At 45.7% G+C, this 22,302-nt stretch overlaps 1 protein-coding gene across 1 annotated transcript in view; it reads left to right on the top strand.

Moving 5' to 3' along the window:
* LOC143013425 (sterile alpha motif domain-containing protein 10-like) overlaps positions 1–21,225 on the top strand; it is a 31,304-nt gene extending 10,079 nt beyond the window's left edge. Inside the window, exons 2-5 of the mRNA XM_076167048.1 lie at positions 4,909–5,093; positions 10,989–11,157; positions 15,297–15,437; positions 20,550–21,225. Of these exons, the coding sequence (XP_076023163.1) occupies positions 4,909–5,093; positions 10,989–11,157; positions 15,297–15,437; positions 20,550–20,572 (518 nt within the window). The 3' untranslated portion in view covers positions 20,573–21,225. The remainder of the gene's footprint in view (positions 1–4,908; positions 5,094–10,988; positions 11,158–15,296; positions 15,438–20,549) is intronic.
* The last annotated feature ends 1,077 nt before the right edge of the window (positions 21,226–22,302 follow it).

Here is a 22,302-nt window from a genome sequence, read left to right as displayed (position 1 = left end):
TCCTCTCGCACACCTGGCTGTCCTAGATGAAGGGACCTCTCTTTGATTCCTTCTCTCTCCCCCAGCGTTTCTTCCTGTCTTCATTTTAAACATCCAGAGTTTTTCCTCCTTCTGGGTCCTGAACCGTTTAGCTCTTGTGGACCTGTGAAGCCTCCTCGCAGGCGTTGACACCTACTTACAGTTTGCATCTCTGTTCATGTGACTCAGCTCCCGTGTGAGCCGGGGTTCCGGGGTGTGAGCGGCTCTGGATAAACGCTGGTTTACAACCGAAGTGGATAAGCAATGACAAATTGCTTCATTCCTGCTAGACACTCGGTTAAAGTAGAAACGGAGGATTTCAGGATTATGATATATTACCCAAAACACGCATTAATCGGCTCAGACAGGACATATAGCGTCTCGGGAGCAGCTGGAAACAAACACTACATAATTTAAGAACCGATGTTGTCTAAGCGGAAGCATTTATGCGCTTCTTTTCATTAAATTCTCCTCCGTCGTTTCTGTTTGTGGCCTCTCCTGAGAAACCTGCTGAGATGTTTAAAGATTTGGACGGGCCAGAGTCAGATGTTGTTTTGTTTGTAATGTGACAGCTACAGAGGCTGACAGAGGCAGTGGCTCAGTGGGTAGTGCTTCCGCTTGGGAACCGGAGGGGTCGCCGGTTCGGGCCCCTGCCGAGGTGCCCTTGAGCAAGGCACTGAACCCTCAATTGCTCCCCCCTCTGCAAAGGGTGGTAATGTAATGTAAGTCGCTTTGGATAAAAGCGTCTGCCAAATGATCGTAATACACTGGTTGTACACAAAAGAGCACGATGTCATCTTTCCTTCGGGCCCCGTCGCCGCTCACGCAACCAGACACGTGATACCAGGACCAGAGGGAGATGATGAAGAGATGATGAAGAGATATAGAAGAGACGGACAGACGTTTGACATTCTGGGCCAAGCATCCAGATTTGATTGTTACGCTTCACCATCTCCTTAAACTCGTCTACTCAGTATTCGTCATGTCCACCTCTCTGTCCCCCTCCTCCTCCTCGTGTATTCCCGCGTTTTCCCCCCGGGGCTTCGCTTCCTTGATCCACTTAAGAGGGCAAGACCATGTCAGACCCCCGTATCTCATCTCCTCCTCTGTGTCATCCTTCCTTTCCCTCCTCTGCTCCTCTCGTGCGAAACGTGGAGCGAGCTCCGTCTTTGAGCGGGAGTGGATGTGACGGCTGCTGACCTCTGGTGGAGGAGTGTGTGCGGGGCGCGGGTTATGGGAAGCGATCTGTGATGGTATGTTCGGTGACACGCTGATGGATAATCGCCGGTTTTGTCCGCCTCTTGTGGAAATGTGGTTGAAATATTCCTTCCAGTTTTATATAAGCGAATAGGCCGAGGTGTGTTTGCTCTTTATCGCTCTGGCCTTTGTGACAGGCAGCATTATAACCCAAATGTCAAATGCACCTGCGTTCTGGGTCAAGCATTGCGCCGCCCTGACCACATGCACACTGACCCGAACCAACCCAGACGTGACGTTACACAGATACGCGGATGTACCAGCGTCGTCGTCTTCTTCTTCTTTTATCTCCGGTCTGTATCTGCATCGTGGACGTCTATTGTGTCGCCCCCATTTCCCTCCCCTGACACTGATGGCTTGTGAAAGGTAAACCTCAGACCGAGCCTCTGCTGCAACTTCTCATGTCAGAGTGGATAATAGACTGCGGTGCATCATGGGAAAAACCCCAGGGTCCGGACTTTTATATTTATTTCTTTCAGCTGCGACCAGATTCCACCCTCCCCCCCTCCCTCCCCCGCCTCCCTCTCTCGCTCAGAATGGAGTAATTTCATGGCTCATTTTTGGGGTTAGAACCAGGGCGGGCGGAGTGAAAGAACTGTAAACAGGCCCGACCGTATTATAGAACCAACAAATCTGGATCAACGAGTAGAGATGTAGAGACGTAGAGGGAGCTGCAGTTCGATGCTATATTTAGGGGGGCAGGTTTAATGTGTTACACAGGCATGAAATCACTGCCAGATTACGTTTCTCCCTTTTTTCCAGATTACAGAGGAATGAGGACGGTACCCTGCTCCCTCCTGCAAATAGAAATGTTTTGTATCTGTTGGGGTTGAATAAGAGGTTGGTGGGTTGGCGGAGGGAAGAGCGGTGCCAACCTCGCGCTTTTTCTATCCCCTGCTTATACGACGCCGGAAAATATGTGGGATTAGCTGGAGGGAAGAGGGGCGAGGAACGCGAGGTGCCAAGGTTGTAAAGGTGAAATGGAAAACTTAACACACAAAAAAAAAGCACAGACGCAAGCGAAATATTCCACGCGGGGCCAATTTAGACGTTCCGGTTTTTCGGAGGCAAATGATTAAATGTCTCGAGATTCCATGTTAATATACGGTGGGATTTGACTTGGAACGACCTTCCGGGGTGCCGTACCTAACAGCTTAATTACCATTTCTGAAGGGAATACCGCCGAGATTTAGCCGCTGCTCAGTCAAGAGGAGGTGATGCGAGGTTACACTCCACTGAGCTCAGCCTTTATTGACCTACCTATCTAACACACACACACACACACACACTCTGACACCTCGCCCTTGACTTTTGCATCTTTACTGTACTTCCAGCATTCCTTTCTCTCCATTTTTGAGGATGGCTGACTGCTCTGCGTTCCATTCTATCTTCATCCGCTCACTGACTGTAACTCAGAGCAAACACATATCATGCATCTTTCACCCCCATCTGTCTCCATCATCCCTTTGCTGTCCCCTTGTCCAACCACTCCAGGTGATAAAAGTCATTCTGAAGGGCGGCTGGAGATGATACAACACCGATTAATGACAGGGGGCGGGGTGGGGAGACGTCGGAGAAGGTGAAGGTGAGGGATTAGCTCTTCCAACACAAACGTCTCTGTGATGAACAGGCCTCTGTTGCCTCGTCAGACTCTCTAGGAAGTTCCGCAATGCATAGTGATATCGCGGGCAGATGGATATTTAGTCGCTTTCGTCTGATTTAAAATGCTCAGTGGATCCTGAGCCGGGAGGTTAAGCCGGCGGAGTCCATTAAAAGCGGGAAGAACGAGCACTTTGTCTTCATTTTATGACGGCAGGAGGTTGGCGGGCGCGATGATGTAGCAGAGGTTAAGACACAGTCGTAATGCTGCACTCCATCTTAGGAATGATTTGTAAAGTTTACATTCCTCCTCTTCGCCTCTTCTACGGCTTCGCCAAATGAAGCTATTTTTCTCTTTTTTCTCGGCTGCAGTTTGTTCACTTTCCTGTCAGTTCGCACGGATCTCTGTGTTCATTTGCAGCAGCACCATCTCTCCCTCTCTTTCTCTCTCTTTCTCTCTCTTTCTCTCTCTCTCTCTCTCACTCACTCACTTTTCTGCCTGATTGACACGTCTTTAGGGTTTCAAAACGCTTAGCTTCCCACGTTCTGTCCTCCTGTCTCCTCCCCCTCAGTCTGACTGGCAGTAATTACATCAGAGGCGGGTCTGGTTTGTCCCGACGACCCAAACAACCTGACAGCCAACGTCAGACGGGCAGAGAGGGCGGGGGAGGGGGGGGGGAGAGAGAGAGGGAGGGAGAGCGAGAGAGAGAGAGACATCCTGCTGCATGAGTAGGTAACAAAACAGAGGCAGGGTGGGTGAGATAGAGGGATGAGGAGGTATGAAAGGTTACCCGTCAGTGCTTCCTGACAGGTCCTCTCTTCCTCTTATTCTCACCTCGATCCTTTTTATTCCTCCATCATGTCTGTGTGAACTCTTTATCCACACACTTCTGGGTTGAGACAAAGTGTGAGTGTGTGTTTGTGGAAGGGTGTCTTCACCTTCACCCCACCCTCCCCCCCTCACCCGGCCAGGTGTCTCCCACGGGCCTCAGCTGTCACACGGCGTCTCTTTCTGACTCTCCCTCTGCAGCTCTCAGCAGATGGAATGTTCTCTTGTTTTCCACGGCTGACAGCTTTGTGCTTGTCAGGACGACACTTTCCCGTCTCTGGATTATAGCTCAATGGGAACAAGGCGACATAAGAACGCAGGCGTAAATGCACTCAAGACGCTCTCCAAACAGATACACACTAATCGAAACCCTGCGATTACACCGTGAGGACACAGTCCAGATGTGAGATGCATGAAATCCTCAATGTAAACAAGGTCTCAAGTCTGCGTTGTTTTGTTTCTTGCCACCTGGGACACGTCAGCTTGGTCCCTTATTGTTTCAGTATAAAGACAAATGGATCCAGGCTGCAGTAATCCACCTGTATGTTCTCCTCCGAAAATAAAAGCAGACAGAGCAATATTATAAACTGACATGTTTACAAGTTCATTGGTGATTTTACATTCTGTGTTCAAACAAATGAAATGTGTCCTTGTTTTAAGCCTCGTTCCCCAAAGACTGCGAGTCATTTTTGCTGTTGTAAAGAGAGTTTTCATATTAAAAAACTGATGAATGGAGTCTGTGTTCCCGTCCACAGTCTCTCTCTCTTTCTCCATCTCTCCGTCTCTTCATCTCACTCACGTCGGTCCTTGTTTACCGTTTCTCCTCTATTGTGTCTGGCAGATGAGCACTCGTATCATCCTGTGTGTGTGTGTGTGTGTGTGTGTGTGTGTGTGTGTGTGTGTGTGTGTGTGTGTGTGTGTGTGTGTGTGTGTGTGTGTGTGTGTGTGTGTGTGTGTGTGTGTGTGTGTGTGTGTGTGTGTGTGTGTGTGTGTGTGTGCGTGCGCGCGCCTGAGGGTGCATAGATCCATTTTGAAATGAAAAGATTGTCACCTTCAGCTGTTCCCCTCTGGCTCTTACTTGAATCTTGCAGTGATATCTCAGGATCAGGAACAATACAAACCGAGTACTTATCCGAGTTCCTTCTTATCCCTTCTCTCTTCTTCTTCTCTCTCCTTCTTTCCCTCTCTCTTCTTTCCCCCCACAGCGGCGTCCAGCTTCAGCTTCTGCCGTGCCTCCCTGGAGCACACGTTATCTGCCGAAGAGCTGAGCTACCAGCTGCCGCGCCGCGCCGGAGGCAGCAACCTGACCTGGCACGATGGCCGCGGCCAGAGAGCGGCGCACACACGCACCGTCAAACTGCTGCAGCAGCCCGGAACCGAGGGCGTCCAGGTAGAGCGCCAGCCAGCTGACTCACTCGCTTTCTCTCACTTGCATAGAAGAAGAAACTTACATCTACAGAGGTTGGCGAGGAGAATTAGTGGTGTTTATACAGAGGAGAAGCACATAAAAATGGATTTGTGCTCAGTTTCAAGCTCTGGTTTTCTTTTTTTTGGTCCAGAAAACTAAATCTCCTCCCAGGTTTTTCCCTCCAGCAGCATAAACCGAACTGATTTAAGCTCCGTGTGTGAGAGTTTCTGCGAGGGGATGCAGGTAGTTTGCCGGGTAACACGAGGCCTCGGCAGTGTAATGAAACTCACCAGCAAACACAAAACAAACAAATCTATTTTAAGAGGTTCTCTCCCGAGTTTAAGCTGAAACATGGCAACATCCTGCTTCCAGTGTTTGTTTCATTTGTCCAAATTGCCTTTAAGGAAGTTTGCAACTGTGTGACAGTGAAATGCACATATACGCACAGCCGGATTGTTCAATAATTCATCACAGAATGCCCCCTCAGCTGTAACGGCTATAAAAAGGCTTAATAAAAGACGAATAGGAAGCTGCTTCCATGTGATTACACACAGAGCGGATAATTAAACCTCCTCTATAGCATGAGAACACTGTCTTATCATTTCCTCGTGGCAACAAGCCCCTTAATGCATTATTCAACAAACAGAAGATCAGGCCAGCTCCTTGTTTGTGTGTGCGTGTGTGTGCGTTTGTGTGTGTGTGTGTGTGATTTGGGTGTCTACAGGTTCCAGTATGCATATCTGTGGGGTTGTGGGGTGTGTGTGTGTATGTGTGTGTTCGTCCAGTTGGTTCAGTGGTGATCATTACATTATTCACCATTAAATTGCTTACACACACAAACACACACACGCACACGCACACACACACACACACACACACACACACATACACACACACACACACACACACACACACACACACACACACACACACACACACAGCACTAATGAGGGAGTCAGTTAATAACTAAAAAAAGCACAGCTCACCTTCCTCAGCAATTTAATAAAGCTATTATGCGCCACCATCCTTCCTTCCTTCCTTCCTTCCTTCCACACACACACACACACACACACACACACACACACACACACACACACACACACACACACACACACGCTGTTCTGTAACCTGACGTGGCATAAAAAGTTAGAAACAAAGTGCAACCCAGACACAGAGAGAACAGAATATACATGGACGCAATAACGCTGCTAAATGTTTGATCTGATCAATGAATGAGTTTTGATTGAAGAACCAGGTTTTGTATCTGTACATTGATCGGTGTGTGTGTGATCCTGTGCTATATGTCGTTTTGTGTGGAGTGGAATGTGTATGTGTGTGCAGACCTGCAACACTGATCTACCAATATGATTATCTCAAATCATGAGTCAGCGTGTGCTTGGCTCGCATTCTGTGCCATCGCTCAGTCTGGATCGCCAGATGGGAAGAGGGGAAGAGGGGACGAGGGGAAGGGTCGGGGCGCATCAGTGGATTTGGATGGTTGGAGGGATGTGTGTGTGTGTATGTGTCTGGGTGCTGTTGCTAATTTTCCGTCTCACACACAGCTTGCGGGTGTACGTCTAGATAAGGGGGAAGTCAACATGGCTTCTCTTTCTATATTAGGACAGAACAGAGGCTGTTGTAAGCATGAGCAGACGTCACTGTGTGTGTGTGTGTGTGTGTGTGTGTGTGTGTGTGTGTGTGTGTGTGTGTGTGTGTGTGTGTGTGTGTGTGTGTGTGTGTGTGTGTGTGTGTGTGTGTGTGTGTGTGTGTGTGTGTGTGTGTGTGTGTGTGTGTGTGTGTGTGTGTGTGTGTGTGTGTGTCTGTGTGTGACTAACAGGAAGTGCCCTCTCCAAATTGCCGTGCTGGGTGAGTGTATGACAAAGACCAGGCAGTGATTATTTCGTCTTCCTCATTACAGAACACAGTCTCTGACCTTCTCAGCTGACACACACACCCACCCACACACCCACACACAAACACACACACACACACACACACACAATGCAGTCTGACAGGGAGAAAATAGAGCTTTGAAACACACCGAAAAGTTAGATTCTCCTGCTTTTTTAATGTGTTTAATGCTAACTTATTGTCCATAGTAATATAGTATGTAGCATTTCACTCCATTTTCCCTTTCATTTGGCCATAAGTGATAACAAGCAATCCACACACACACACACACACACACACACACACACAACACAGACACACACTCTGATGTTGTGCCATTTCCCGTGTGAGTGAGTGTATGAGCACTTACGTATGTTGCTGTTTTACCCGCTGATGCCTGATGTCAGAGTGAAAACACAGACGCAGACACGAGACAGACTGTTCCTGTAGCCGTCCTGACAGTCTGGGACGTGTCTCTCTGTCCAGGACACATGTTTGACTCATAGGCAGTAAAAGAGCTTTGCGTCAGTCCCATCTGATCCCCTTCTCCTCCCTCTAAGAGACTGGAAGACATTTACACACTCGGCGAATCGGTTTACAAATGGTTTGACGAATAATCATAGGCGTAAATGTTTCGAGATTCATAGCGACACACTCAAACACACGTAATGTGCGCGAGGCTGGATAAAGATCGAGCAGCGGTGAGACGCCGTGGGCGCTAAATGATGCAACGAGAGGCTGCCAGGGATGAGTGGGAGGGATGAAGGACGAGATCAGAGGAGAGGTGGAGGATTGCATCTGTCAGGGTCAAAGGGGGTCTGAGGGGAAAGATTCAAGATCTGGGTTAATAATGACATCATGGTAGAGATAGAGAGGAACTGAAATCATTGACAAAATATTTGTGATACAAAAACTACTACAGTATCACAACTAAAGGTACTACATTTGAATGATTCAGACAGAGTATAAGTACTTTAATGTATATATACAAGTACATTAACATGGTTCTTAGTTATGTTTCAGCTCTGGACTCCAGAATACAGAGCAGCAGGAACAAACAGGCTCATTTAAACGGACAAAATGAGGCTTGGATGTCAAAAAATGCTGCCAAAAAAAGTTAAGAGTTATGCATCCGTCTCTATTTTAATAAAGAATTAGCTAAGGAGAAGATTGAGAAGAAGAGAAGAGAGGACAAATGGAGGATTTATGAAGAAGGACGAGAGAACAAAGCGAGCAGGGGAGAATAAATGAGCTGAGAGAGAGGTACAAACAAAATGATCAATAGAGGAGTCCAGTGAGGAAAGACAAAGTGTCAACAACAACAACAACAACAACACAGACACCAATCAAGCGTGCGTGTGTGTGTCTGTGTGTGTTGGCTGGATCTACAGTGTCACTTAAAGGAAGTGTTTTTGTGAGGGTTTTCATTAAGACGAGCTCACAATAACGCTAACATTCAACTTTCAACTTAAACACTTTTCTTTGCCACATGATGATAAAAGTGATCTGCGATTACACTCCGATTTAGTCAATAGATCAGATTTTTCAAACCTCAAATATACACCGAAGTCAATTGTAATCCGCTGTAGATGTAGAGAGTAAACTCAAGCACCTTCATGTTGTACTGAAGTACTTGAGTAAAAGTACTTTTTTCATTTCCACCCAGACAGATTCTCAGCAGTGGGGCCATGACTCCTGCCTCCTCTAACTCCCTCCACATATCTCATTAGACTTCTGCTCCATATTCAGCCTCCTCTTCCTCCTCCTTCTGACCCTTACTCTCCTCCCCCATCCCTCTATCTCAGCCTCTCTCGTCCTCCTTCATCCTCCTGTTCCACCTCTTTCTCTCCTCGACGTAATGAATGAGGGAGCACCTCCTGCCGGACAGAAGTAGGCCTCCGGAGGGGGGCGGGGGGCGAGGGGGTTGGGGCTGAGGGGGCAATGTGAGTGCTGGCTAGAGGAGATACAGCCTGATGGATGGAGAGCGAGGGAGGAAGGGGAAAAGAGAGAAAGAAGGGGGGGTGGGGGCGGGTGATGTGGAGCTATCATTCTATTTCTCTTCTGTCTGGCTTCTTGATGATGAAGGCCATTACTCAGGCAGAGATGTGATCCGCCGTCAAATTATTGATTGCATTGTTCCGACCCACGCCTGCCCCCCCCTCACCCGACACACAGCCACGCCTCCTTCTGTCGTCTCCTCCTGTCTGTCACTTCTGCCCCATATGAAAGACTTGCTCTTACCTTTGTCTTTGTTTTGCCGTCCAATCCATTAATCATTTCACAACAACACTTTGAATTAGGATTTATTCTGGGGTTTTTTGGAGCGATCATGCTGTGAAGTTCAATAACTTCGAGTAATTCTCCAACAATTTGAAAGGATAACAAAGAAAAACAGAAACGAGAGAGAGAGAGAGAGAGTTTGCCTGTTGTCCAGAACTTTTTCGTGTATCAGCTCTGTGTCGAATGTTCTCAGTCTCTGCCTAAGACGTGTTTAGACCTGTGAAGTGTTGTCTTTGAAATGCAGCCTGTTTGAAGGGAATCGATAAAATGCATTTAAAAGCTTCCGTGGCTTCCTCAGCTTTGCAGCGTTTTTAGCCCTTTATGTAACCCTCCTCTCCGACACGAAGTCAACCATAACCGAACATTAGCAGCGTCACGTAAAATTTACAGCGACGCAACCACAGTATATTGGAGTTATTTATCACCATAACCTATTTTAGATCAGCACACCTACATTTGACTTTGAAACATTGTGTCCATTTAAATCGACACGATCCTTAAAACTACTGCAATACTCAGTCATTGGGGTCAAAGATCATGGACATAAGAAAGGATGGCAGAGGATACAGCGCCATCTTGGTCAGCCTACCTGCAGTTATCCTATATTGAGATATCAAGGTGTTTTGGGACGGCCGGGCTCTGTGTCGGTGCAGAGAAAGTGGCAGCGAGACCATCAGATAAAAATCACACAGGACACTTTGTGTGTGTGACATGTCAGCATGCATAATCCCATTAAACACACTCACTTATGGAGGAGAATATTTGGCAGCACCTCTGTGTTCTTGCCGTTTTGAAAAGGAGCCAGAGCCTCTTTGTGGTACAGCTGGTTCAGTCAGAGCATGAATGAAGGAATTAGATAAGTGAGAGAAAGTCACAATGGAGGATTGTGGGAATGAGGCGATGGCTGTTGTTTCTGTTCATAGCCACTATTAATGTCCATGTGAGTCCTCTGTCCCTCTCTTGGCATGGCCTCATTTTAATGCTGTGCTGAAAACATCACTGTCAGCAAAAATGTCAAGAAGAAGATGACACAAAGCCAATAACCACACTGACAGAAAAGATGGAATACATGGAAATACTATATGACAATACACTGCTGACAGAGGCGTCAACATTGTTTATATCACAGTCAACACACTATACAATGTTACAGTTTGTATTTTTTATTATTCTTGTAAAAATGTGTGTAAATTATTGTTTTATTCTGTTTTATTGGCAGTTTTTCCTTTGTTTTCCTTTTTATTTTACCTCTACCAATGTTGGTGCAAATGAAATGTGATTGATTGATGCACTAAATGTAAGTAAGGATGTAAAGGATGAGAAACAGAGTGTGTCTTTATGATCACACACACACACACAGCATCTGATGCCTGCAAGCTTTTGGTAATTAGTTTACATTACAAGCTCATTATGTGATTCTCATGGTTTTGCACTACAGTTTGTGTTGTTTATGTATTTATTGTTTACCAGACAACCAGAAGCAATTTTGTTTGCAAACTGCGGATAGTTTAATTCTGCAATAATAAGAAAATCCAGCTTGTTGCATATTCAATTAATCCAAAGCAATTATAGCGCAATTGTGATAAAAGAACAGATTAAAGTTTAAGTAAAAGTAATCATAAAACACAAATGGACACACTTGCACATTCATCCACACCCCTGCACCTGTTATAACACACACACTCCTGTGCTTTCTGTGTATTGTAGCTGCGTCCGGGTGAAGCCTTCACTGTGTACCACACCAGTCCTACGCTGTCCAGTCTGTCCAAACCTGTGGTGCTGTGGACCCAGCAGGATGTCTGCAAGTGGCTTAAGAAACACTGTCCTCACAACTACCTGACCTACGTCGAGGCCTTCTCCCATCACGCCATCACAGGTATAGCACACGCCCCCAGCACAGCATGACACACGCCCACATTCACTGACAACCAATACATACGATTTCTCGCTTTCTCTTTCATCGCTTTCTCCACCCTTCTCCTTCTTCTTCTTCTTCCCCTCCCTCCTCTATGACATTGATTGTAGTGTGCAGATGACAGATGTGGCTTCACGTCATGTCACTTTCCCGGGAACACCTTGGAGAAAAGGTTTATGAAAGTGAAAACAATCGAAACGCCGTGGAGAATTAGTGTTACGATTAGATTTTGCACACACACACACGCGTACGGAATCTTGTGCGAGTTTCATTTCTAGGTTTGTACTTTCCACAGCTTAGCCTTTTCAGCTGGAAACAGGTTTACAACGAAAATCCCCCCAAAGCAGATTTGAAAGCGTTCATGTTCAACCAAAGGACCGCAGCCTATTTTTGGAGAAAAGAGGAGAAACTGCAGAAACAATGGCGGGTTATCGTGTTTGTAGTTCAAACAACGCTCCCTGCCGCATGCACACCGACACACACGTTCACGTTCATTTGTCACACACACACACATCTCCAACCTTGAAAGAACAGACAGTGGAGGAGAAAAGGGGGGAGGATTGTTGTTCTAAGCCACGAGGTCAGTCTGCAGTCACTTATATTACACAGACATGCATGAACAGGCACACACACACACACGTGTCTGTCTGCCTCAGGGTTAACAATCCCTCATCGGAAGTCCCTGTTGTGCAGCAGCTCAGATCAGAACAGACATTTTTAATTTATGTTTTCCCAAAAATAGAGTGCGATGATTGTCATGCATTCACTCACTGATGTCCTGCTGGATTTCAGTTTGCTTGGGTTATTACCTCAGATGTTTTCTTGTGCAAATGTCAGGTGTGTGTGTATGTGTTTGTGTGTGTGTGTTGTTGATGCATATGCTTGGTATCAAAGAATCATCCCAGTAAATGGCTGTGGGTGGTCATGCACAAGAGGATGCAGGATCCCAGCATCAGAGGAATGGATGTTATGTCTACATTATCTCTGCCCACTGACCCCAATGTAATAGTTTCTCTCTCCCTCTCTCCCTCTTTCTTGCTCTCTCAGTCCCTCTCTCGCTCTTTGCCTGAGGTGATCAGGATAGATTCGTCTTTGTTTTTTGTCCATCTTTGCTCTGTCGTCTCTCTTTGTTTTCTTCGGCTGTTAATCGTCTGTATGAAATAGCTTTTGCTGCATATACGTAGATCTATGGTATGTAGATTTTACATTATAATTTTGTTGCCATCATCTACAATCTATGATCCTCGGCTTGTGCGTGGACACTTTCACACTCACAGTGACCCGTGCAGATTCCATTTACACATATCCGACTGAGCCCGAGAGACAAGATCACAGGGCGAGCAAGGCGCGCTCTGGCAGATTGGATCCCGTTGCGTCTCGTGTGTTTCGCATGTATTGACATGCAATTTTACTTTTCCTGCTCACAAAACCAGATAGAGATTGTATGTTAATACCAGGAAGAAATGGGGTCAGGGCGACGGAGGGAGCGACGGAGCGAGGGGTGGGAGAAAACACACTAAAAGAGGAAGAAAAGTCAATGATATGCAGATATTGACTCTGACTATGGGGCTATGAACCCATCTGTACAGCCACAGACAAGATGACTGTAAAACAGTCTATGGACCTTCAGGGGACGGACTGTATAGACTGAACTGCTCTGCTATCAAAGGATTAATCGAAACCGCTGTCCTTTAATAGAGAAGTCTTCACCTTTGTCCCCACTGGATTGCTTTCAGACTGTCTTAAGAGTCATTATCGTCCCCGCCAAGGCAGAAATGCCTCCCATTTGCCCAGAGACATTGTTAATAAGCAATTTATTTTGGAGCCAAATGGAGAAAAGCGATCTCCAGTCACACTGCTTTTGTTTTGTGTCTCTTTTCTCCCTTTGACAGCACTACTTTCCCTATCTGCAGGCAATTATTAGGAGCTGTATTAAGTCTGTGTAAAGGGAATTGATTTGTGCTCTATTTATCTGCTTTGTCTGTCTAGTGCTCACACACACGCACACACACACACGCGCGCACACACACACACACACACACACACACACATACACACACACACACGCAGAGACCAAGGGCAGTGGTTTTCTAGGACACACTGTTACTGCCGTCGGGAGGCAAACTCAGGAGAGCCTTAGGGGAGATGGGGTGGCAAAGTTTGTGTGTGTGTATGTGTGTGAGTGTATGCACCAAAGTGTCTCGGTGACAAATTACTGATGCTATTCTTTGCAGAATATGAAAGCAAAGTGCTGTGTTGTTGTGTCCCCAAAGCAGTTGCTCCATTCAATGTGTGTGAAAATGTAAAACACCTGGACTCAGAGGAGATGATAATAATCTGCCTGTACATGTACACAGATGCAGACACACACACACTCGTCTGTCCATTAAACACATTATCAGAGCAAACAGTTTTTTTGACTGTATCCATTGTGTGCCCGTCTGGCTTTTAAGGCAACCACTCGCCGACAGCTCTGTCCTCGTTTGGCTTTCATGAGCTCCACAGAGAGCGACGGTACTTATCACACTGTATCTCACTAGAGCTGCTTTTGAAGTAATCAACGTTATTGCTGCCACCTCTTCATGCATCAGTCTGCTGCCAACCAACTATCGGTCGCTTAATAGGAACGAAGCTTAACTTTCCTCAGCGTCGCCTCCCTTCAGATAGGCGCTAAAGGTCAAAGTACAGGCGGGTGTTGTCGTGATACATCAAATATGAAATTCAACTCCACCGCTGCTCTTTGAGATTAAAATCAATACAGAATTTTCTACATGTCCAATACTTTCATCAGATATGTTCTTCAGGCTGAGATCTCATTTGATTTGTATCTCCAGAGGCTGCATATATGCCGGCGTATGGCCACTGAGGTGTTTATGAGGAGAAAGTGGAGGATTGGAATTGATGAAGCTGCAGAAATATCAGCTGGGAATTCAACAAACTCATACTGTTGAAAAAAAAAAAGTAATTATTCCTGCTATTGAAAGATGTTTTTAGTCTTATTTTTGCCTATTGTAGATGTGGTGGGGTCAGGTAAGTAACCGCTGTTGTTTAGTAACTCCCCCCTCAGGCCAGACTGGTGCTCATCTTTACTGAGAAATTGCAGCAAATCTTCCTCACTCTGCCTCAGGAATCTGCCTGCCAGCCTTCAGCCCGTCTGATGAAATATGACCACTGACTCTTTATTAAACACATTTATTTGTCATGGGCTTGGAGAAAAGGAAAGGGCACAGGACAAATCCTTCTCTTCTCTTCTCTTCTCTTCTCTTCTCTTCTCTTCTCTTCTCTTCTCTTCTCTTCTCTTCTCTTCTCTTCTCTTCTCTTCTCTTCTCTTCACTTCATTTCTGCCGCAGTGATGCTGGAGGGAATTTTCTTTCTGTCCAGGTGTTCACAGAAGTCCATTTTATTAACCCTCAAACGTTCCTTGCCTGCAATCATCTGAGACCAAACGTGGTTGAGTGAAATAGGAAAAGGTTGAAAGTAAATCGGTCCAGTCTGTTCAAGGCTACATTCACTGTAGAAATGATATTGCTTCCTTGTGTCACTCGTGGAAATCAACGCTCAAAAACGAAGCGAGAAAGCTTGAGAGGGGCAGACAGGATGTGGTGACGTCCAGAGAGAGGAAATGAGTAGTGAATTGGAACTATGTGTACGTCTGCAACACGCCTTTGGTTTTGTTATCCTGCCTCCATGTCCGTGTGTGCGATTGCCGCTTGGTTGTTAAAGCAGAGATGTTTACTGTGGGTAATGACTTGTTAAATGTGTGTGTCCCCAGGGTGAACCGGCAAGCGCTGGAATAAAACTGGGGCCCAGAAAACAGCCCTGTTTACTGCCACTAACTAAAGGGTTGCAAGGGGGGACCAAGAAATAAACATCTCACCAAATCGACAAGCTATAACATAAATACACACATGCACATGACACATTCACTGTCTCAGGGAAACTGGAGCCTCATTTGGATGAGCTCAATGGATTTCAGTCAATCACAAAATACACTTAAAGGCTTGGAAGGAAATCATGAGCGGCCTTTTTTCCCCCTGAAATGATCTGAAACTGTACGGGAAACTTTGATTAAAAGCAATCCCACCCCTCCTCTTTGGCAGGACGGGCGTTGCTGCGTCTGAACGGAGAGAAGCTGGAGAGGATGGGCATCGTCCAGGAGACGCTGAGGCAGGAGGTCCTGCAGCAAGTCCTCCAGCTGCAGGTTAGAGAAGAAGTCCGCAACCTTCAGCTCCTTAGTAGAAGTAAGTAAGAAGAGGGCGTGTGTGTGTGTGTGTGTGTGTGTGTGTGTGTGTGTGTGTGTTTGCAAAAGAGGGCGAAACAAAGAAAGTGACAAACACAGAGCAGCTGGATTTTGGCTAAATTGAGAGGTGGCGAGCAGAGACCACGCGTGCCTGCTGTGACATACATGGAGGTGGACGCTGAGGCACATTTATATCTGCTGGCGTGTGGTTTTATTGATGGAGGGCTGTTGATTTGCTGCACCGCCCCTGAATGACGGCCGGTGTAAACACCTTTATTATCCGGGCCATCGATAACCCGACTCGATCAATAACCACTGACCTGGATTCAGCAGTTTTGACGCCTGCTTCTTCTTTTCTGTGTCAACCTGAAGGCTGTGACTCATCAAATTTAGACGTCCACAACAGTTTTCCTCCTGTAGTCAAACGCTTATTGTTTTTGCCTCTGCAGTTATTTATTGATCCATCTTTCATTACTAAACATACCCTGTTGCGACCTGGATAACTAAGTTCAAACTTACTTTGGAAAACTTCTATATATACATATTGGAGTTTGGCATATTTGATGTCAAATTGTGTTTTGAATGGGCTCTAGGGAAACTGCAGAGCACTGATTAGCTGATGGCGCAACAGCTCTTACAATCATCAATTACAGGGTATTCAATCAAGTCAGTAAAGTGGTCTTTGTATCTGACACTCTATTTCCCATCAGTTGTACTTTCACTGTTCATCTGCTTATTTCTTCCGCCCACGCTCTGCTCCTCTGCTCCACTCGCCCTGTGCCTCCTCCTGTTCTGCTTTCTTATTAATCATACTCGCGATAGAAGCTCTTGCCTCGTGCATTATGTATGTCTCACATCTCTGTGATGTGTGTGTGTCACCTCTCGCTTTTTGTTATCCCCCCGGAGGGGTTTATTGCGCCCTCTGTGGCATCATGCTGCTTTTCTGATGAGGGCAGCACCTCGAGAGCCTTTTGTGCCTCGTAAAATCTGCATCCATTCGTTGATATAAATGTACCGCTTTGATGTGGAATTTCTGACTGAAATGATACAAATAGTTTTGTGGTTCGTTCCGTCTGCTCACAACCTTTGAGACCTTGAAGTGTTTTTGTGTGAAAGGAGCTGTCTGGACCTTGTGAGAACCCCACAACCTCATCAGCAATGTGGACATGAGAGAAACTAGAGACTAAACATATAAAAGGGATCCTGACCTCTGAGATTACATGTGGCGATGCTGTCCGAAATGAAACTAACACTCAATTAAACTAGTTTGCAAGGCCTTTCATGGAGATTTGTTTTTAAATGCAGACGATACGGATGACACAAAAATGAAAATGAAGAGATGCAAACAAAAAAATCTAAGCAATCAACGATTAGAATGACGGTGCAGACAGAATGTAATTACTGATTGAAAATCCCATCAGAGCAGAGATAAGTGCAGAATACTTGAGTTAACAGCAGAACAAACGTGACTGCACATATACGGTGAAAGAAATCGAAGAACATCCACAGGAAAACCACAACCAAGGCACAGGGGGCTAAATTAGACTGCAATCCACTGATAATAACATTTAAAAAGGACTTTTCTCCTTATTATTCAGTCTGATTAGGAATGCATTAGTTCCAAATTGAGTCTTATTGCATTTAAATCAGATTTTTGCGAGCTAATATATTCAGCTTTACCCTTTGTGTGAAGAATTGTTCCTTTTTAAGCTCGTTAATCTTTTTGTTTATACCGCGTCAGTCAGTGGTGTTCCTCTTGCCCTTCTGCACAGAAGTTGGTCTTCCTTATACCAAAGAAAGAATGTGAAATGATAAAACCTTCTTGCTACAGTAGGTTTTGGATTGGAGCAAAGTATTGCATCATTATTTGCTAAACTCTACCTCAACTCTGTGCTGTGTGCAAGGGACCGTCTCAAAGTTACACTCGCTTTGTCCAAACACCCATTAAATAACTCGCCTGTAACTGTTTTTGAAACATCATCCAGTCAGGATCAAGAGCCACAACCCGCAATGAGGAAAAGCTTTCTAGTATATCTCCTACTTGACTCGTTGCTTGGACACCACGTTACTGTGAGTGCAACCTTCAAGACGGTCCCTTGCAGGCGGCAGTCATTTAGAGACAACCAATCAGCGCCTTGGCTCATTTGCATACTGTCAACACCCACCCAAAACAGATTGACACCCAACAAACGTCACAAATTCTATTTACAGACCAGAGAGAAATATACTGACGCGCTTATGCGGAACAAGCCAAGGCTGCTTTCAGCTAAGAAAAGAGATTGAACAGAATTAAAAGGTAAGGTGAGGGAATTAAAATGCTATAGGACATTTAGGAATAGAGTGATACAGGAGTAATTTGCCAGTTGAGCAGGCTCAGACTCTAAAGGCTGATGTAAAATGTAAAGACGTGTTCTTCAAACTTTTCTGAAAGCAGGGAAGAGCTCCTGGACAATTTTCCAAAGGGTGGTCCGCATCAGGCAGTTTGTGTAACTTTCCAGAACAAAAAGGGAAGAGCACTCCACCGCCTCTCTTTTGCCCCTCAGCGTTTTGAGCGTTAAGTTATTATGGTAGCCTCGTAAAACACCTGAGGCCTGTACAGAGGTGATAAAAGTAGGTTGGTGTGGTGAACTTTGCAGGGGGTGATAATGGGACTGCTGGAGCGCTGAATGTGGAAGGAGAAGTGTGAGGAAAAGAGCAAAGAGTTGGGTCAAGGCCGAGAGGAAGATGGTCAGGGTATGAACTGGAAGGTCGAAGCCAACCTCCCTCCTTATGCTCAGCACTCACCCAAGTGTCAAATTGCATTGTGATAAAGTTCGTACACCCACCAAACGCCCAGACAACGGACTAATAGACAGACCTCCACACAACCTAACACACACTTCCAGCAACCATTCAACCCAAATGACTTTGTCCTCCCACCACCGCCGTCCCCCCCGCCTGCATACATTTACAATCCAGGTGTGATTTGCTTGAGCCTCCCGTCACACAAACTGCCAGGTCCCATTCATCTCCCATGGATTTACCAAAAATTAAATATTGATCCTGGGATGACTTTTTTTGTTTTAAATGGGGACGGAAACTTGAACAAGTGAGGTAAAGCCAAGATGTTGGACAGATTGAGAACAGATTTGAGGATTAAATTTCTGATGGAGAAATACGACAGATGAATAGATTAATGAAGGAACGTGGATAGTGTGCGAAGAAACGCTGTGGTGGCTGTTTTACTGCCTGGTTCTCTTTCCCCTCTGTGCTAATCTGCCTCAGACACACTTAATAACGGCGTTTCACACTCGACACAGAATCATAATGCCCACCACTCTGTCACGGAGTCCAGAGAAAATGTGGAAAATCAGTCGATTTTGAAGTCCAATTTTATTTCACAATACAATCGTTTGTGTTCGGGGCAGATCGGATCGCCATGACTCAGGAGTCGCTCGTCCTGGAATGTGACGCTGATCTCATCTGCTTTCGACTGCCTCAGCTGTCCTTGGGTGGTGTGAGCCATACAGGCCCTTGCTGTAACATCTGGGCAGCTTTTTAGAGAGAGGAGGATTCAGATCAGAGCGCAGCAGGAGATCTGTCCTCTTCCTCTCAACTCCTTTGTATCATGTCTTTGTAGAAAACTGGGGTATCTGACACACAAATCTCTTCCTCACCTCATAACTAAGACAATGGGTGTTGGCAGCACCCTGGTTGCCATGGGAGACCGGTATAGTATCCCCTGCCGTGAGACTTCCATGCGGCGCCTGCAAGCTGAACTGTAGCTATGAATTACAATATGAAGCATAGTCTAAGCGTGACAGACATGGACAAAGGAGGAATGTGACATATTTCTTCAACGCAAATTTTGTCTGGTTGCTCTTCATACTCTTCACCCGCCTCTCCTCCTCGCCCTGCTACACCTCAGCTCCCACGATTCCACTGGGAGCTCATTTAAAACGGGTTTTTAAAGAAAGAGAAGCAGCGCTCTCTCTCTGTCTTCTGTCACGTCTCTCCTCTCTCTCTCTCTCTCTCTCTCTCTCTCTCTCTCTCTCTCTCTCTCTCTCTCTCTCTCTCTCTCTCTCTCTCTCTTCCTCGCGTCCTTTCCCTGGTCCAGGTTCACTCACTGCCACGTTGCATCTGTCGACGTCTAGCAGGCAGGTGGTGCATCTTCCTCCTGCCACGTGGAGAGGGAGGGCTCTGGGAGAGGAAAGTCTGCCTTCCCGCTGACACTCGGTGTCATTTCAGGATGGGACGAATGGCTATTTGTCAGGGAAACCACCTGGCTGCATCTGTTAATTTGAGAAACAGAGCGTGAGTGTGTGAGAGAGAATTCACAAAGGCATCTGGGTGGTATAACTCGCTGATTTGCCAAATGTCTACACATTCTGTCCTTAGTCCTTATGATGTATTCTCTCGTTCATTGATTAGTCCCTTGAGCCGCATAAGGTCAATGACAAATTGTGCATTTGAGACTGCAATCTAGAACAATGAAGACTTTGATTTGTGTCTGCTGTTAATCAAACTGCATGGCTGTCGTGCAATCTTAGTATTTTAATGATATTGATTCACGAGCTGTCTGTAGACTTGATTATCAATGACCATTTTGCAGATATTTATTTTCTCAGCCTGTCTCGGCACAATTAGTGTGTAATATCAGTCATTTTGTCTCTGACAATGCAGTATCTCTGTGCCGCCGTTAATACCTCTCCTATGTTCTCCTAATTAGGTCTGGTGGAGTTTGTTGCTCTGTGATTTAGTGCAGTTTGTTAGGGTGCCGGACTCATTTGTTAGTTAGTTGATAATTCACTGGAGATTGGGGTGTGACGTGATACATGTCTGAGAGGTTATAAGGCCAATATTTGTGCTGCGGGAAAGCTCTTGGCACTTAGATGAGATTGACAAGGCAGGCGAGCAAGAGCGAGAGAGAGGCTTAGCACAGACTGACAAACAGTTTAAGAGAGAGGGGGGGTTTGACGGTGCACTGTGGATACACAAGGATTTTGGGTTACAATAGAACATGATGTGAAAGCAAACTAATGCTGCAGTTTAACTTCTCCTTCTTCTGTCCATCAGAATCTTAATTATGCACCCCCTCCTTCATTCTCTTCTTCTTTCTCTCCCCTCTCCGCAGCCTCTTTTGGAAACTTCTCTTAGCTCATCCCTGGAACCACTTGGCAGCCCCCTCTTCCTCATCCCCTGTCACAATACCGTCTCCAGGAGCCATGGAGGAGCTGCCGTCTCCAGATATGTGAGCAGAGATTTGAACGAGAGAAAGGCCAGGGGGCTGGAGGACAAGTCTATAGACGACATGCCAACCAGTCTGGATGATTCTCTTTCAACGTGGCCAATCTGGTTTACAGACATTGAGACAGAGACAAAGCCCTGCCCGAGGCGGGGGCACCCACTGTAACATAGTGATAAGAAGAAAGATTCACAGGACGACAGCCTGGTCGCCGGCGTCACAGCAAATCTCCTTTTTGGTTTAAAGTCTCGTTTCAAACGCGCTGATTGAGTTTGAGAAGTCCGTGTTATGTTGCGAGCTGAACCTTTGAACCCAGTGATGCTGAAAACATACTTGAATTACGGTTGAAATTGATTGACAAGTGCCATCATTTGGCCACTGGAACTAATTGGCTAACGGGGTCGTTTTGTTGTTCAATTGTAAGAATCGTATTCTCACCTCAGGACATTAGTTTTGGAATATGCATAGTGTTGTATTAATACAAATACAACCAGTGAACAATTCTTAAACTGAATGTCATTCCCACAATCGATCGTTTGTAATTTGACTTATCTGCAGTATGTGAGTGGAATCTTTATATAGAGAGAGAGATAGAAAGAAAGAGAGAGAGAGAGAGAGAGAGAGAAGAGAGAGAGAGAGAGAGAGAGAGAGAGAGAGAGAGAGAGAGAGAGAGAGAGAGAGAGTTGTATGAATTAACCTATACTGTAGATCTGTGTATACTGTAACTTTTGTCTTTTATTAAGGGAATGGATCCAAGACGCATAGAGATGAAGTGGATAATCCTTGTTTGTCTGTGCTTAATAAAGCAATTATGTAAAGGTTATTGGGTGAGCATGAGTAGGATGCATAAGGAGTTGGGATGCATAGTGTAGGAATGCCAGATACAATTTCCCCTCTCGCAATGGGAAGCATTTGCAAGCCTGTCATGCTACGGACGGTCAGAATTCACAGCTTCTGTCTCTGGTGTGTGTGTGTGTGTGTGTGTGTGTGTGTGTGTGTGTGTGTGTGTGTGTGTGTGTGTGTGTGTGTGTGTGCCACGTGCCATCTAGTACACGCAGACATTCTTACCCATTTCCCTTCTGTGTGACACTGTGATTTCAATGTAACAGTAAAATGTAAAGTGAAATCAGCAATGTGTCGGCCGGCCATGTGATATTCCCAACGCGGCTGTTGAACAAGAACACTTAATCTCACTGGAGACGGCAGCAGACGGGCTATCTGCCATGCTTGGCCATACAAACAAATAAATAAACTGGAAAATAGAGGCCCCGCCCCCAAGGAATCTTTGGATAATGTAAACAAGCAACTGTTAAAAGGGGGAAAGTGTTTCATTTTTGGATTACATTATGAATTTGTAAATATTGAAACTTTCTGTTTTATTTGTCTGGCGAATTGTTTGAAATGCAAAACAAATGTGGACATGTGTCTCTGCCGCACAGATGTAGACGTGTGAGAAGTGATGAAAGCTGTCTTTTTAGAATAAACTAATACACAAATTGAGACGTGTTGCCCTTGATTTTCACAATTATAATTAGACCACGCAACTTTTAGAGATACTAGGAGACCTCAGAACTTCCACAGTGCTCTCACATAAGCTGCTTTTATTCAAGTGGCAAAAACTGATTCACTTCAGTGGTTGTCT

This window comes from Genypterus blacodes, unplaced genomic scaffold (assembly GCF_046128005.1).
Source record: "Genypterus blacodes isolate CSIRO-AG114 ecotype Tasmania unplaced genomic scaffold, CSIRO-AGI_Gbla_v1 ptg000156l_1, whole genome shotgun sequence".
Classification (NCBI taxonomy): domain Eukaryota; kingdom Metazoa; phylum Chordata; class Actinopteri; order Ophidiiformes; family Ophidiidae; genus Genypterus; species Genypterus blacodes.
Note: the sequence above shows the minus strand (reverse complement) of the source record. Positions and strands in the feature narration are given on the sequence as shown.